Source organism: Psammomys obesus, unplaced genomic scaffold (genome assembly GCF_907164565.1).
Source record: "Psammomys obesus unplaced genomic scaffold, mPsaObe1.curated_primary_1811, whole genome shotgun sequence".
NCBI lineage: Eukaryota > Metazoa > Chordata > Mammalia > Rodentia > Muridae > Psammomys > Psammomys obesus.
The window spans coordinates 2,614,056-2,626,715 of record NW_026596162.1 but is presented as its reverse complement, the minus strand read 5'-3'; the positions used below and the strand labels follow the sequence as shown (position 1 = coordinate 2,626,715).

General features: G+C 51.8%; 1 protein-coding gene across 3 annotated transcripts in view; it reads left to right on the top strand.

The window, feature by feature from the left end:
• The window catches only part of Nrn1 (neuritin 1), a 9,209-nt gene extending 164 nt beyond the window's left edge, over positions 1-9,045 (top strand). The window contains exons 2-4 of one of the 3 annotated variants that reach the window (XM_055595279.1): positions 602-777; positions 4,794-4,938; positions 7,874-9,045. In XM_055595279.1, coding sequence (XP_055451254.1) covers positions 723-777; positions 4,794-4,938; positions 7,874-8,102 — 429 coding nt within the window. In that variant the 5' untranslated portion in view covers positions 602-722 and the 3' untranslated portion in view covers positions 8,103-9,045. Of the gene's footprint in view, positions 1-518; positions 778-4,497; positions 4,664-4,793; positions 4,939-7,873 lie in introns of those variants that run through there. The other 2 variants (XM_055595278.1, XM_055595277.1) reach the window with 2 other exon arrangements.
• The last annotated feature ends 3,615 nt before the right edge of the window (positions 9,046-12,660 follow it).

Below are 12,660 nucleotides of genomic sequence, written 5' to 3'. Positions count from 1 at the left end.
CACACACACACACACACACACACACACACACACACACACACACACACGGCCCTAAGCTCCTCCAACCCTGCTGCCGGGTTGGAGGATCCTGGATTCGTTGTAGAGGAGGGAGCAGGTTGAACAATCGAGTGGGCGCGCCAGGACTCCCCGGCTCCGGGCGGGGAGAGGAGAGGGAGCCCCCGATTCTGCTGCGCAGGGAGGGGGGCGGGGCTGCGGGGGGACCCTGGAACGAGGAGGCGGGGGGGGGGGTGGCCACCGGGATGGGGAGCGGTCACCCCGAGAGGCGAGATTTCGTTGAGATCGCACATTAATTGGAGATATCTGATTAATTCCAGAGTCTTATGACTATAAATGGCGATTCTCCACCAAGGTGTCTGTATTTAAAAAAAAAAAAAAAATAGAAAAGAAAAAAAAATCAATCCGAGTCATCCCCCACGTCAGGCCTGCTCGTGGGCGTGAGGCTGTACTTCCTCCGCCCCCTCCTAATGGAGTGAACCATTCCCAGCTCTCCACCCCCCCCCCCCCCCGGCCTCTCACTCTCTCGCTCTCTTTCTGTCTCTTCCTCGCTCCCTCTCTTTCTCTCCTCCCTCTGCCTTCCCAGTGCATAAAGTCTCGGTCGCTCCCGGAACTTGTTGGCAATGCCTATGTTTCAGCTTTCCCCCGCGTTCTCTAAACTAACTATTTAAAGGTCTGCGGTCGCAAATGGTTTGACTAAACGTAGGATGGGACTTAAGTTGAACGGCAGATACATCTCACTGATCCTCGCGGTGCAAATAGGTAAGTGACCGCCCGGTAAAGCTCGGTAGACGGCCGGAGGTGGCCAGCCTCCGAGGCGCCTCCGTCGCTGGCTGCAGAAAACCCTGCGGACAGCCGGGGTCGGGGCAGTAGCTCTAGGGGACACTGGACTCCTGGTTTGGTTTTTTTCCTGAGACTTCTACTGGGAAGCGTGTGCGGCCAGCTGTTTTCCAACGGGGGTTTTCCCCCTTTTCTCCAAGGCGCACATCCATTTTTTCTCTGCTTCCCTCTCCGGGGTTACAACAGGATCCGGGCACGGGATGTCTTCCCTGTTATGCTGCAAGATACTATCTTGAGCGGTCGAAAGGTGAATGCGGGAATAAGATGCCTGGGAAGCTAGATCTGAAAAGTTTCCGTGCAGAAAGCGAAGATATTCCAAGGCTGTCCTCAAAACTGCAGCATTTAGAACTTTGTCCTTCCCGCGCCCCTCCCCCCCATACCCTAGCTGCAGCATTCGCTCCGGGCACCACAGACTCCTCCGAGGAGGATCAATCAACCAGATATGCACCGAAATACTTTTTCAGGCTCATGTGTGTCTGTGACTTTACCTACTAGCATCTCAATCATTTTTATACAGGAAAGGGGTTTAAGGTGGTTGCAATATGTCTTTCCGTGTGTTTGTTATTTTGGTTTGCGGCGGTTTATGGATAGATGGATTCAGTCCCCATTTTATGTTAAGGAATGTCGAGTCTCGGCTACATTGTCGGGAGGCTTTTTTAAAACTCATATTTTTCCATCCAAAATTGCAAATGTCATAAGTACTAGAGGATCCGCTTATCTGGTGCCGGATGGGGACATTAATTAATGCAGCTGAAAAGTGAAAGTAAAGCAGCTTATTAATAGAATGGACAAAAGGAAAAAAAATAGAAACTCTCCAGTGGGTTTTCTGGAGATGGAGGGAACTGTTATCACGCCAGGCTGTAGCATTCCTTACAGACAAATTCTTGCAGCACGTCAGGGGTACGTTAGGGAATTTGTGTGGGACAAGGGAAGGAATACTTAACACTTTTTTCTTCATAAGAAATGTAGAGAAGTCGCGGCTCCCGGGATATTAAAACTGATTCTTTCCATCAGGGTCCACATGCATTTGACATGATCTTGAGAATTTGATTTGGGGGAGTTTTCGTTTGTCTGTCTGTTTGTTTGTCCTTTTGCAGAAACTAGGATTTTGCAAAGCAAGGAGCTTGCACTGGGATGTTGGCTTTTCCTTTAATTTTAGGAAATGACTTAATGCTTTGCATCTGGCGGTTTTGTGCCTTTGACATTAGTTCAAAGCTGCAACGATCGTAGGACGCAGATCCCAAGGGCGACAAATTCTTTAAGTGTTGGAAAGGAGTGTGGCGTTCTTTGCAGTTAGCCTGCAAATGATTATGGACCAGTAAACAGAGATTGTTTTAAGGCAGGGGTTTCACCTGCAGTATGTTGAAGGCTCTGTTTTCCCAGTGGGTAAGAAGAGAAAAATAAATGAAAGAGCTACTGCAGGAAGGGTGCATTTGATTGACCTCAGCCTGAAAATGATCAAGATATTGGCAGTGGGATTAAAATGTATATATTCCCAAATGTCTACCTTTTTTTTTTTTTTCACCAGAGCCTCAGTCTTTATTAATTCATGTATGGTAGATGTCCCAAATCACTGACATTTGACAAGAAAAGTGGGGGTTGGGGAGGGGCGGAGAAGTAAGGATGGTGAACGAAAGAGGAAGTTTGGAATGAATGAGAGAAGGCCGAGGAATGAATGAGCAAATGAAAACCACACTGGATGCTAGAGAAGACGGAAGCCGGAGCTGGCTGCCTGGGGGTTACCGAAACCGGGTTCAAGGAGGACTGAGGACTCGACCAACCTTCGCGCAGGCTTGTGCCTGCAACCTCTGCCCCGCGCCTTGCTCCGGCTTTCCAGTGCAAGCCAGATCTCTAGAAACCACCATTGGGAGACACAGAAATGTTCCCGAATTCGTATTTTACACACGCTCGCACACATGCGCGCTGCGGGGTCTGCTATAGCAACGCCTGGGAAAATAAAGTGACAGGAGCGTTTCCCGCCCCCTAGAAAGCCCCAAGCCCTCTTTCAAAAAAAAAAAAAAATGGTCAAGACATCTTTTCAGACACCGATGTTTGGGGGTAAAGGGTGAGGAAAGTCCCCAGGCCAGAGAGGCCAGGTTGCACTGTGTTTCCTCATCGCAAAGGCATGTTTGTTGCACGCCTTAACGAGGAAGCTGGGCAGGGTTTCTCGCATCCTGACCGCGCTACAGTGGAACAAAGATTCACTTGTTCGTAAGGCACGGCGTCGGTGTTTCAATTTTGCTTTTATTACGGTGCCGCGTGAGGGAGGCTAGGATTAATGGAAGGTGGTGCGTCTGCCCCGGCTGAAGTGGAAGTTGACCCGGGTCTCTTCCCGTTCCGGATTAGGAAGCTCTAGTCCCGCCTAGCTCTTCCTGCTGCAACCTGCCAACGCGCAGCTCTCGGCAGGCTGCGGCTGGCCGGGTCACCTTCCTCCTCCCCGGGCTGCAGTAGCCGGGCATTCAGGGACCGGCGGCTACGTGAGGCGGAGGGTGGTGGGGGACCCATCCTTCCGGGGGGGTTCTCACACAGGGATGGCAGCCTGCGAGGCCTGTGCTTGGATTCCCTGGAGCCGTAGGCCCATTTCCACTCTAGGATTCACCTTTCCCTCTTCCCCGCCCCTACAGCGGAGATTTGGGCGCATCTCTCTAACCCCTTCGGGTACCGCAGGTGTTTGGGGCCTTTTTACCGAATACCCAGTACGGTTCGTTCCCAACGGGTGGGGAAAAAAATGACAAGTGAACAGCGCCGGCCGGCTTGGAAGCTAGCAGCTCTTAAACCACCCTCCTCCTCCTCCTCTTCCTCCTCCTCCTCCTCCTCCTCCTCCTCCTCCTCCTCCTCCTCCTCCTCCTCCGGGTACCGTTGGTTTGAGTTTGGAAGCTAGGACCTCAGTGTAGCCCTGGATTTTTTTTTTTTTTTTAATTCTGTCTCCTACCGCCTCCGCCACAGCTTCTACCTACTCCAACCCCATCCCCCTCATAGGGGCCAGAGCCCTAGGCGGCAGTCTCTCGGCGCCTAGCAGTCTGGCCACAACCTTGAGAGCAAAGGTCTGATCTGGCTGTTTCCTGGGACATTAAGGGGTGTGCAGAGGTGAGCTATGCAAAGAAGGAAAGGGAAAGAAACAGAAAGCGCACGCACAAACACAACACACACGCACACGCGCGCGCGCACACACACACACACACACACACACACACACACACCTGAGAACTACTGAGAACATTCCTCACCCCAGCTGGGCATTTGAACTGCCTTTCTTTAGAGCTGCAGGGGAACCGTTCACCTAAGGGTCTCCTCCCAAATAACTGACTCCACGCCAGCAATCAGTTTTATAATAATAATTAAAAAATAAAAAATAAAAATCCTGTTCCCTTGGCCGATGCGGTCTTCCAAATACTTCATTCATCCATTCTTTTTTTTTTTTTTTTCATTCATTCATTAGCGATTATTTGCTGAGCGCCTCCCTAAGGTCCAGGCGCCTAACGGCTACTCTGGGAGCGTGGAGCTTGGTTCAGCCTCGTAACCCACGCAGAGCTGTTTCTCAGACCCCCTCTGCCACCACAGGAAAAAAAAAATAAAAGGAAGATTGCACCGTGAGACGTGACAGGGTTTTGCTGGAGGACGTGTTGAGAGACAAGGAGGGAGTGAGGGGGAAAAAAGTAATAAAGGAGATGAGGGAGGTGAGAAGAGGGGGCGATGAAAACAGAAAAAGAAATAGAGCGCAGTTGGGAGCTAGCTGGAGAAAATAAATGGACTCACCTCCCCGCCATCTGCACCCGCCCACGGTCGGATCCCTCCATCTGCACCAGAGGTGGGCCTAACGCAAATAGGTCATTCCTGGGCCACAGGAATGGACTGTAAAAGAGACCACCCCGGGGCCCTCAGGGTCAGCAGTGGGGCAGAGTGGCGGAGGTACTTACGGCTGTCCCTCCTTCCCACAGCTTACCTGGTGCAGGCCGTGAGAGCAGCGGGCAAGTGCGATGCAGTCTTTAAGGGCTTTTCAGACTGTTTGCTCAAGCTGGGCGACAGCATGGCCAACTACCCGCAGGGCCTGGACGACAAGACGAACATCAAGACCGTGTGCACGTGAGTGTCCTCCTCCCTGACCTGGGTCTCCCTTCTGGGGGCGCTGCTGAGGTCAGAGTACAGTGCCACTCCCCACCCCCATCGGCTGCCCTTCCCTCTCCCCTCCTTTGCTCCACGTTCTGCTAGTGGGGCATCAGTGCCTTTCTGCCTTCTGGCCATTACTGCCCTGAGGCCCAAGTCCCTGGTTTAGAATCTCCCACTGTCTAAGGGGACGGACGCCGTGGTCTGAGGTGGGCTAAGAAAGACAATCCTCCACTAACCTAAGCTTTCCAGTTTGGGCAATTTCTTGTTCATATATTCACATATATATATATATGCTTTGAGATAATATTGTGAGTGGGTAGCCTGCCTAGTACTCTGAACAGTGGACTCCGAGATTTCCCTAAAAGCAAAGCCCTTCCAAAACATACCAAGAAAATGCAAGTGTGAAGGTCTGAGAAAGTCTAAAACAGTAGTGTGAGTCAGTGATCTTTGGGGCTTGGCAGGCTTTGCCAAGGCTTGGCTAGTCCATTCCCAGGTTTAGGGTAGCCACCCTCCTTGCTTCCCATGGCTATGATCTCTGCGGAGGAGGGGAGCAGCTGCGGGCCCAGGAGAGAAGAAGCCTTCATTCCTAGGCTTGATGGTGCTTTCTCAGTGGTTGACTAGAAAGCCCGTGTCAGCTAGAAAGCGGGGTGTTCAGAAAGCCTCGCTGTAATGGACCTGCTAGCTGCTGCAAGCCTTAGAAATTCCCTCATCCTCTACAACATACATTTTCTTTTCTTTTTTGGGAAAACCAACAACAACAACCAACCAAACAAAAACGGCTGTATTCAACCACCCCACAAAATGGCCCTGCCATAAGCCAAAGCAAGAAGCAGCATTCTTTGTTCCCAGAAGTCAAAGTGCCCACTTTCCATGCCATGCTCTGTGAGTGTGTGTGTGGTTCCTCTCTTCCTAAATAAGGAAGAGGAACATTCGTTTAAATTACGATCAAATGGGAGGGTCTATTTTGCTATAAACTTTCCTAAACATCTCAGTACCCGATAGGAACTCCAACAAGTTAGTGGCTGGTATTTTGCTATCACAAAACAGAAAAAAAAAAAAAAGGATTTAATTTCAAACAACTAATAAGAATGAACCTGTAAGGAAGGACAGGTTTACATACCCCTGATCCTCCAGCATTTGATAAAACAGTCTATTCCCAGCCATTTTTAATTGTTTAGCAGGACCGAGGTCCTGGAAAACAGGGACAAGAGAAGGAAGGGTGGGTCCCTGAGGTTGCAGGGAGCTGGATACAGATCCCGCTGAGTTAATGGTGCCCATTGCTCAGCAAGTGGACGACGTTGGCCTCTGTCAGCCCAGGATGAATGTTTGCTCCTCAACATACTATTTCGGAAGTGCTCTGTCCCTATCTGGGGTACCGAAAGAAAGGACCGGTTTGTGAGTCTTTTGCTGTCCCTTGGGCCTTGCAGTATCTGTAAGTGTTGACGTTTGCTGCAAATTGCAGAAGCTGACAGCCCCGTGCCCCGGGTCTCAGGACGCTAAGAACTCGGAGAAAGGAGAAAGTCCCTAGAAGACAGCCTGAGTTCCAGGAATTCCAACAAGCATTTATAATTCGCTATGGGCCACCAGCCAGGCTAGGAGTGAAAGCAAAGACTATAAACCTGCCCTCAACAAGCTTACAGTCCCCACGCGAGCAAAATGGAAAGAGCTGGGGGGGGGGAATGCACTCCCACCGCTAGGGGTGGCTGCTGACCCTGAGCGGCGGGGTCAAGGCGGAGTGGGAGCCAGGCCGGAGTTACCAGACGCGGATCGACCCAGCTCCGAGAGGAGACAGCGCCTTAGGAATCGATCACGGCTTGGGATTATATTTAGTTTCGGGATCTATTTTGGGTTTCCAGAAGAAAGGGGGAACAATAAGAAAGAAAGAGGAGAGAGAGAGAGAGGTTGGATGAAGGTTGTGGGGGCGGGGCTGAATCTGGGGGGTGGGGTAGTGAGGGATGCTGAGTTGAAAGTGACCAGAGGTGGCGAATTTGGAGACTGGATGGAGCAGCCTAGGTGGCCACCATGCCCGCTTGGGAGATGTGGATGCTACCGAAGCTGCTGGGTTCCAAACCTCTGAAAAAGGCTAGGGAGGAAGTTGGACGAAGCACCCAGCTCGCAGAGCCGAGCACAGGAGTTTGTAAGAGCCAGCTGAGGTGCTCAGGCACTGACACTCACCGACCCGGGAACGCAGAGGAGAGAGGGCAGGCGGGGTCCCCCGAAGCCTTTGGCGCACTAGGACTGTTGGAAGTCGGGGTGACCTCGGAGGACCCGAAGCGAGGCGGGAAGCGCGGAAAGAGAGAGGGGAAAACTGAGGGTGGGGAGGGGGAAATGAGAAACTGGAAACAAAAGGAAGGTGTGGGGGCTGGGAGGAGGGAGAGGGGCTGAGCGAAGGCGAGAGGACGGCGGCGGGGAGGGGAGGGAGACAGAAGGGGCGAGAGGGTGGAGGGTGTGAGAAGCCAGGAGGGGAGGGCCTGGCTCGGAGCGAGTCACCCATCTTGCGAGCTAAGAGGCATTAATGGGCCGCAGCTTGCGAGGCTTAGTGCTGTTTTCTTAGCTTTCCCGGAGGAGGGTGAGCAATCTGTTTGCGCAGGACACGGTGCCAGCGCCACGCAGCGGGCGCGACCCCGCTCCTGGCTGGCAGGTCCTCGCTTGGCACCGGACTAGGGAAATCAGACAGGGAAAGGGGAGCCTCACGCCCTGGGACCGGGGTTCTGGAATGGGCCGAAGATTTGGCTGGTTGTTGCCCAGCTCAGAACAGGTCCGGGAGGCGGGAGGCGAGTGGGGGTGGTTGGGTGGGTGAGGAGGCGCCCGGGGAAAGTTGGGGAGGGTGCGATAACCCGGGGCGCAGACCTACCGTCCTCCCGCGCCCAAAGTGATCCCACGCCTTCTGTTTTGTTCTGTTCCTCGCCAGATACTGGGAGGATTTCCACAGCTGCACGGTCACAGCTCTTACGGATTGCCAGGAAGGGGCGAAAGATATGTGGGATAAACTGAGAAAAGAATCGAAAAACCTCAACATCCAAGGCAGCTTATTCGAACTCTGCGGCGGCGGCAACGGGGCGGCCGGGTCCCTGCTCCCGGCGCTTTCCGTCCTCCTGGTGTCTCTCTCGGCAGCTTTAGCGACCTGGCTTTCCTTCTGAGCGCGGGACCGGGTCCCCGCCCCCCTGCGCACCCACCCACACTCACTCCATGCTCCCGGAAATCGAGAGGAAGAGCCATCCGTTCTCTGAGGACATTGTGATTCTCTGTGATGTTGAAAACACTCATATGGGATTGTGGGAAATCTTCTGTTTCTCTCCTTTTTTTTTTTTTTTTTAATTTCGTTTGATTCTTTGTGTTTTTATTTGCCAAATGTTACCGATCAGTGAGCAAGCAAGCACAGCCAAAACCGGACCTCAGCTTTAGTCCGTCTTCACATAAAAATAAGAAAACGGCAAACTCACCCCCATTTTTAAAAAAAAAAAAAAAATTTATTTTTTGGCAAAAGAATCTCAGGAATGGCCCTGGGCCACCTACTATATTAATCATGTTGATAACATGAAAAATGATAGGCTCCTCCTAATAGGAAAGCGAGGAGAGGAGAAGGCCAGGGGAATGAATTCAAGAGTGGTGTTCACGTGGAAAGCATCTGGGAATAGTCACACTCACGTCTTTCTTCCACAGTACCTTGTTTTGATCATTTCCACTGCACATTTCTCCTCCAGAAAAGCGAAAACACAAGAGTGTGGGCTTTGCGTTTTAAGGATGAGAGAGAGAGAGAGAGGTTGTTTATAGTGGGAAAGGTGGTCAGAGAAATGCTGATATGGTCACGAGGGGCCGGTTTCACCTGCTATTGTCGAAGCGTCTTTCAGGTCCACTGCCTTTATTTTCCCTCCTCTCTCTTGTTTTAGCTGTTACACATACCTGAATATCCAACGGTATAGATCACAAGGGGGTAATCAATGTTAAATCTAAAATATAGTTAAAAAAAGATTTTGACATAAAAGAGCCTTGATTTTAAAAAAAAAAAAGAGAGAGATGTAATTTAAAAAGTTTATTATAAATTAAATTCAGCAAAAATTTGCTACAAAGTATAGAGAAGTATAAAAATAAAAGTTATTGTTTGAAGTGGGGGTGTCATTTTGTTTCCTCGCCGGGTTTCCAGAATGCCCAGAGGAGCACGCGGTGCCAGCGATGGATTCACCCACCGTCGGGATGACCCTCTGACTTCTGTGGACCCTAATTAGTTAGGACACTTGGCCATGGCTCCCAGATTCCGCTTGTACTTGGAGGGTGGGGGGGGAAGGAAGTCGTTTTCGAGTTAATTAGAGGACAGAGGCCTTTCCTGTGCGCGCTGGAGGGCCAGGCTTGCATGCTGAGATACAAAGCTGGTGGTCAGCGGGCTGCCCAGGCCTCAGGTGGGCCAGAGCCCTAACCACCGTTCCTGCCGGCTGGACCCTAACCGCCACACACCTCTTCCTCTGCGGTGACAAGAGGCCGCTTGCAAAGGAACCGCCATTAAGGGCTCGGCAGAAGGGGCCGAGTGGTGTGTTGGGGGGGGGGGAGGAATGAAGCGAATCCTTTCATAATTAATAAGACAGCACGGCCCTATTGATTTGCCAGTCGATCCGCTTCCACCTTCCCTATTTATAGGCTCCTCGTGGCCTTCCAGGTTCGTAAACAGCCGCAGAGGAGGCCCAGGTCCCGGGTCTGCAGACGTGGCGTAAGCTGGGAGGAACGCAGACCGACACACGCATATAGGCCCTCGGGTTGGTTGAAATAAAAAATCCCATTTCACCGTAGGTAGGGGTGGGGGTGGGGGAGTCCGTCGGCGCTCCCCGGGGTACGTGGAGGGGCGGGAGAAGGATGAGGGCTGATCTCGGCGCCGAAGCGGGCTCCCACACCCAGCAGCCCGCCGCCCGCGGCGGGGAGGGTGTGCCTGGGCTCTGAAATGCAATGTGTAAACAATCGCTAGTGTAACAGTTCATAAATCAAACCCAGTGGGTCGCAGCGCAATCTGCATTCCCCCCACGGATTGAATTCGAGCAACACATGCGTCCTTGCGCCCCGAGCGCTGGAAGCCGCGCGGATTCTTAATGGCAGCATACATTACGGGCTCTGGTTCACGCACGCGCCGCGCGGGGCCACTCCAGGGAACAGTCCCACTCGCTCCCCGCTCCCAATCCCTTCTCACCCCCCCCCCCCCCCCGGATCTGGATCCCAGCCCAAACCAAAGGGGTTCTTGCTGACGTGTTTGAACGCTCCGGGTCGCTCATTATTTTGGAAAGTGGTTGGGATTTCTTCATTTCACTCCAACGGTGTTTTTTTTTTTTTTTTTTTTTTTTTTTTTTTTTAAGTGCCAATAGACAGGTCCCCAACCTAAGCACAACCGCTAGAATTTAAATGAAAACATCTAAGTCCGTCTCGAATACATCAATCTATTTGATGGGGTGAGGGTACAAGGAGAGAAAAAAAATAAAGAGGGTCTCCTCCGGCCCTGCGTTTTTGTTTTTGTTTTTGTTTTGCCATAATATTTTGCTGCCCAGGATCTTTTTCCTTTGCGAATTAGGAACGATCCGGTGGCCACAAGCCCCTAGCTTGCAGAAATGAAGCTTGCGCGGCGTTTTCTGCTAGACTCTGGAGGAAGAGCAGACCAGCAGGCTGGAGATCCACCTCCTAGAAGTGGGCGAGGCTGTGGGAGGAGCAGAAGGGAGCAGGGGGCGGGATGGGGCCAGCTGATCTGTTCTCACAACGGGGTTCCTTTTCAGAAACCCCTTGCTCTGAGTAAGGGTCCAAGTGCTCTCCGGGTGGAACTGCCCAGGAAGGAGGGCCCTCCCAGCAAGAATGCCTCTCCACCTACTCCTGGCAGACACGGGAGCACCGGCTTACCATTTAAAGCTACCTTACCGAGCGAAGGGACCAGGGCTCGCTCCCGCGCGCCGGTAGAGATCTCCAGGAACTTCAGGCAACTCTAGCCAGTCTTAGAAACTCAGGCTTTTCGACCTGGCTCCTCGCACAACATTTCTTTTGTTTGTGATTGCTTCCATTATTATCGCGCCGTTGCCAGCTATCATGTACTGTTTAATCACGATGACATCTCCATAGGTCGGTTGTGGTGTCACTGTTTCTCAAGCGGCAGCGCAGAAGCCCCAGGTGCCAGTTCTGGAAGGTGGTGTGATCAGGGTGTGTTCGCCTTAACACCGTGGCAAGGTGGGCAGAGTGGGCACCAAGTTCAGCACAGCTACCTGCTCCGGAGCTGACCTTCAAGCGTCCTCCTTGGCTCTCCACGCGGCCCAGTGGCGCTGGCTTCCGCCCTTGAATAGGACCACCTTCACATCATTCCTAGGCAAAGTAAATTCAAGACACGCTAGCACCAACTCCTTGGGAATTTGTGAGAAAGGACATTTTTGGAAGGCCCAGCCTCGGTCAAAAATTTGAGGGATGGTGGGAGAGAGAGAGACACCTGTGGGAAATGGAAACCCAGATGAGGAAGACCTAGATCTAGAAAGCGGGGGTCGAGGAGAGGAGAGAGGAGGGCGATTTGTGAAATAAGGAAAAGTGAGTGAAGGGGGAAATTAGGTAGAGCAGGAGAGATAAAACTCCCCCCCCCCCCCCCCCGTCAGAGAAAAGGAAGCCCAGGTAAAACCCTTCGCTTTCACTCAGGACTCTCCTCTCCTCGAAGCAAACATTACAAGTGCCCCTGTGGGACACTTTCTTCCTGAGGATCCAGAGAACTTTTCATATGTAAAAAGAATTTCCACGTCCGATGGTGTAAGGGCCCGCTGCTTCTTTGCTGGGAGTACCCGTTCCTAGTAGCCACAGCCAAACCTACAATTGTGGACCCAGGCCTCTTGGAAACCAGGAGAAGCTTTTCCCATCTCCCGAAGGCCGCCCTCAGAGCTTCTGGAGGTCCGTCAAGATATCCTGTGTCCTCTCACTCTCCTGACTTTCATCCAGGCTCTGGTGAAGCCACCTGGTCTAGGCTGGTGTGGAGGGCGATTTCTGAAACTGTATCAAGGTCCCCACTTCCCCTTGCTTCCAAACACCAACCAAAGGGAATCCGTTATCCACATGCTCATGTCCATCACCCCTTGCTTCTATCGTGGAAACAAAGTGGTAAACACAGAGTAGTAGGGTGGGATCAAGAAAGACCCTGAATTTGCCCCCTTTCCTGCAGCCCAAGTCTCTTCAAGTCCCTGTGGAGTAATGTCATATTTGGATCTGGATCTGGATCTGGTCCCACTTCCCAAAACTAACAGCCCAAGCAAGCAAAGTAGTGCGCTCTCTCTGTCTCAGTCTCTCTCTCTCTCTCTCTCTCTCTCTCTCTCTCTGTGTGTGTGTGTGTGTGTGTGTGTGTTTTCACAAGATTTTACCTGTTGTAACCTGCCCATATCGCTAACTCTTAATTTAATTTAGGCTTTATTTGATGGGACTCTCTGAATTCTTCAAAGTAAACTCCCAAGACAACCTATTTGTGCCCCCACCCCCTTTTTTTCCTTCTGAGAGACAAGGTCTCTCTGTAACCTTGGCTGTCCTGAGCTCTCTTTTGTAGCCCAGGCTGGCCTTGAACTCATAGAGATAAGGCTACCTCTGCTTCCCTGAGTGCTGGGATTACAGGCATGCACTCCTGAGCTGGCTTCCTTCTGCCTTTTAATATGTAGGGGGCAGTTTTAAGCCCTCCAGCTATAGGCTTACCCACTGTTACCTTCTTTGTTGATA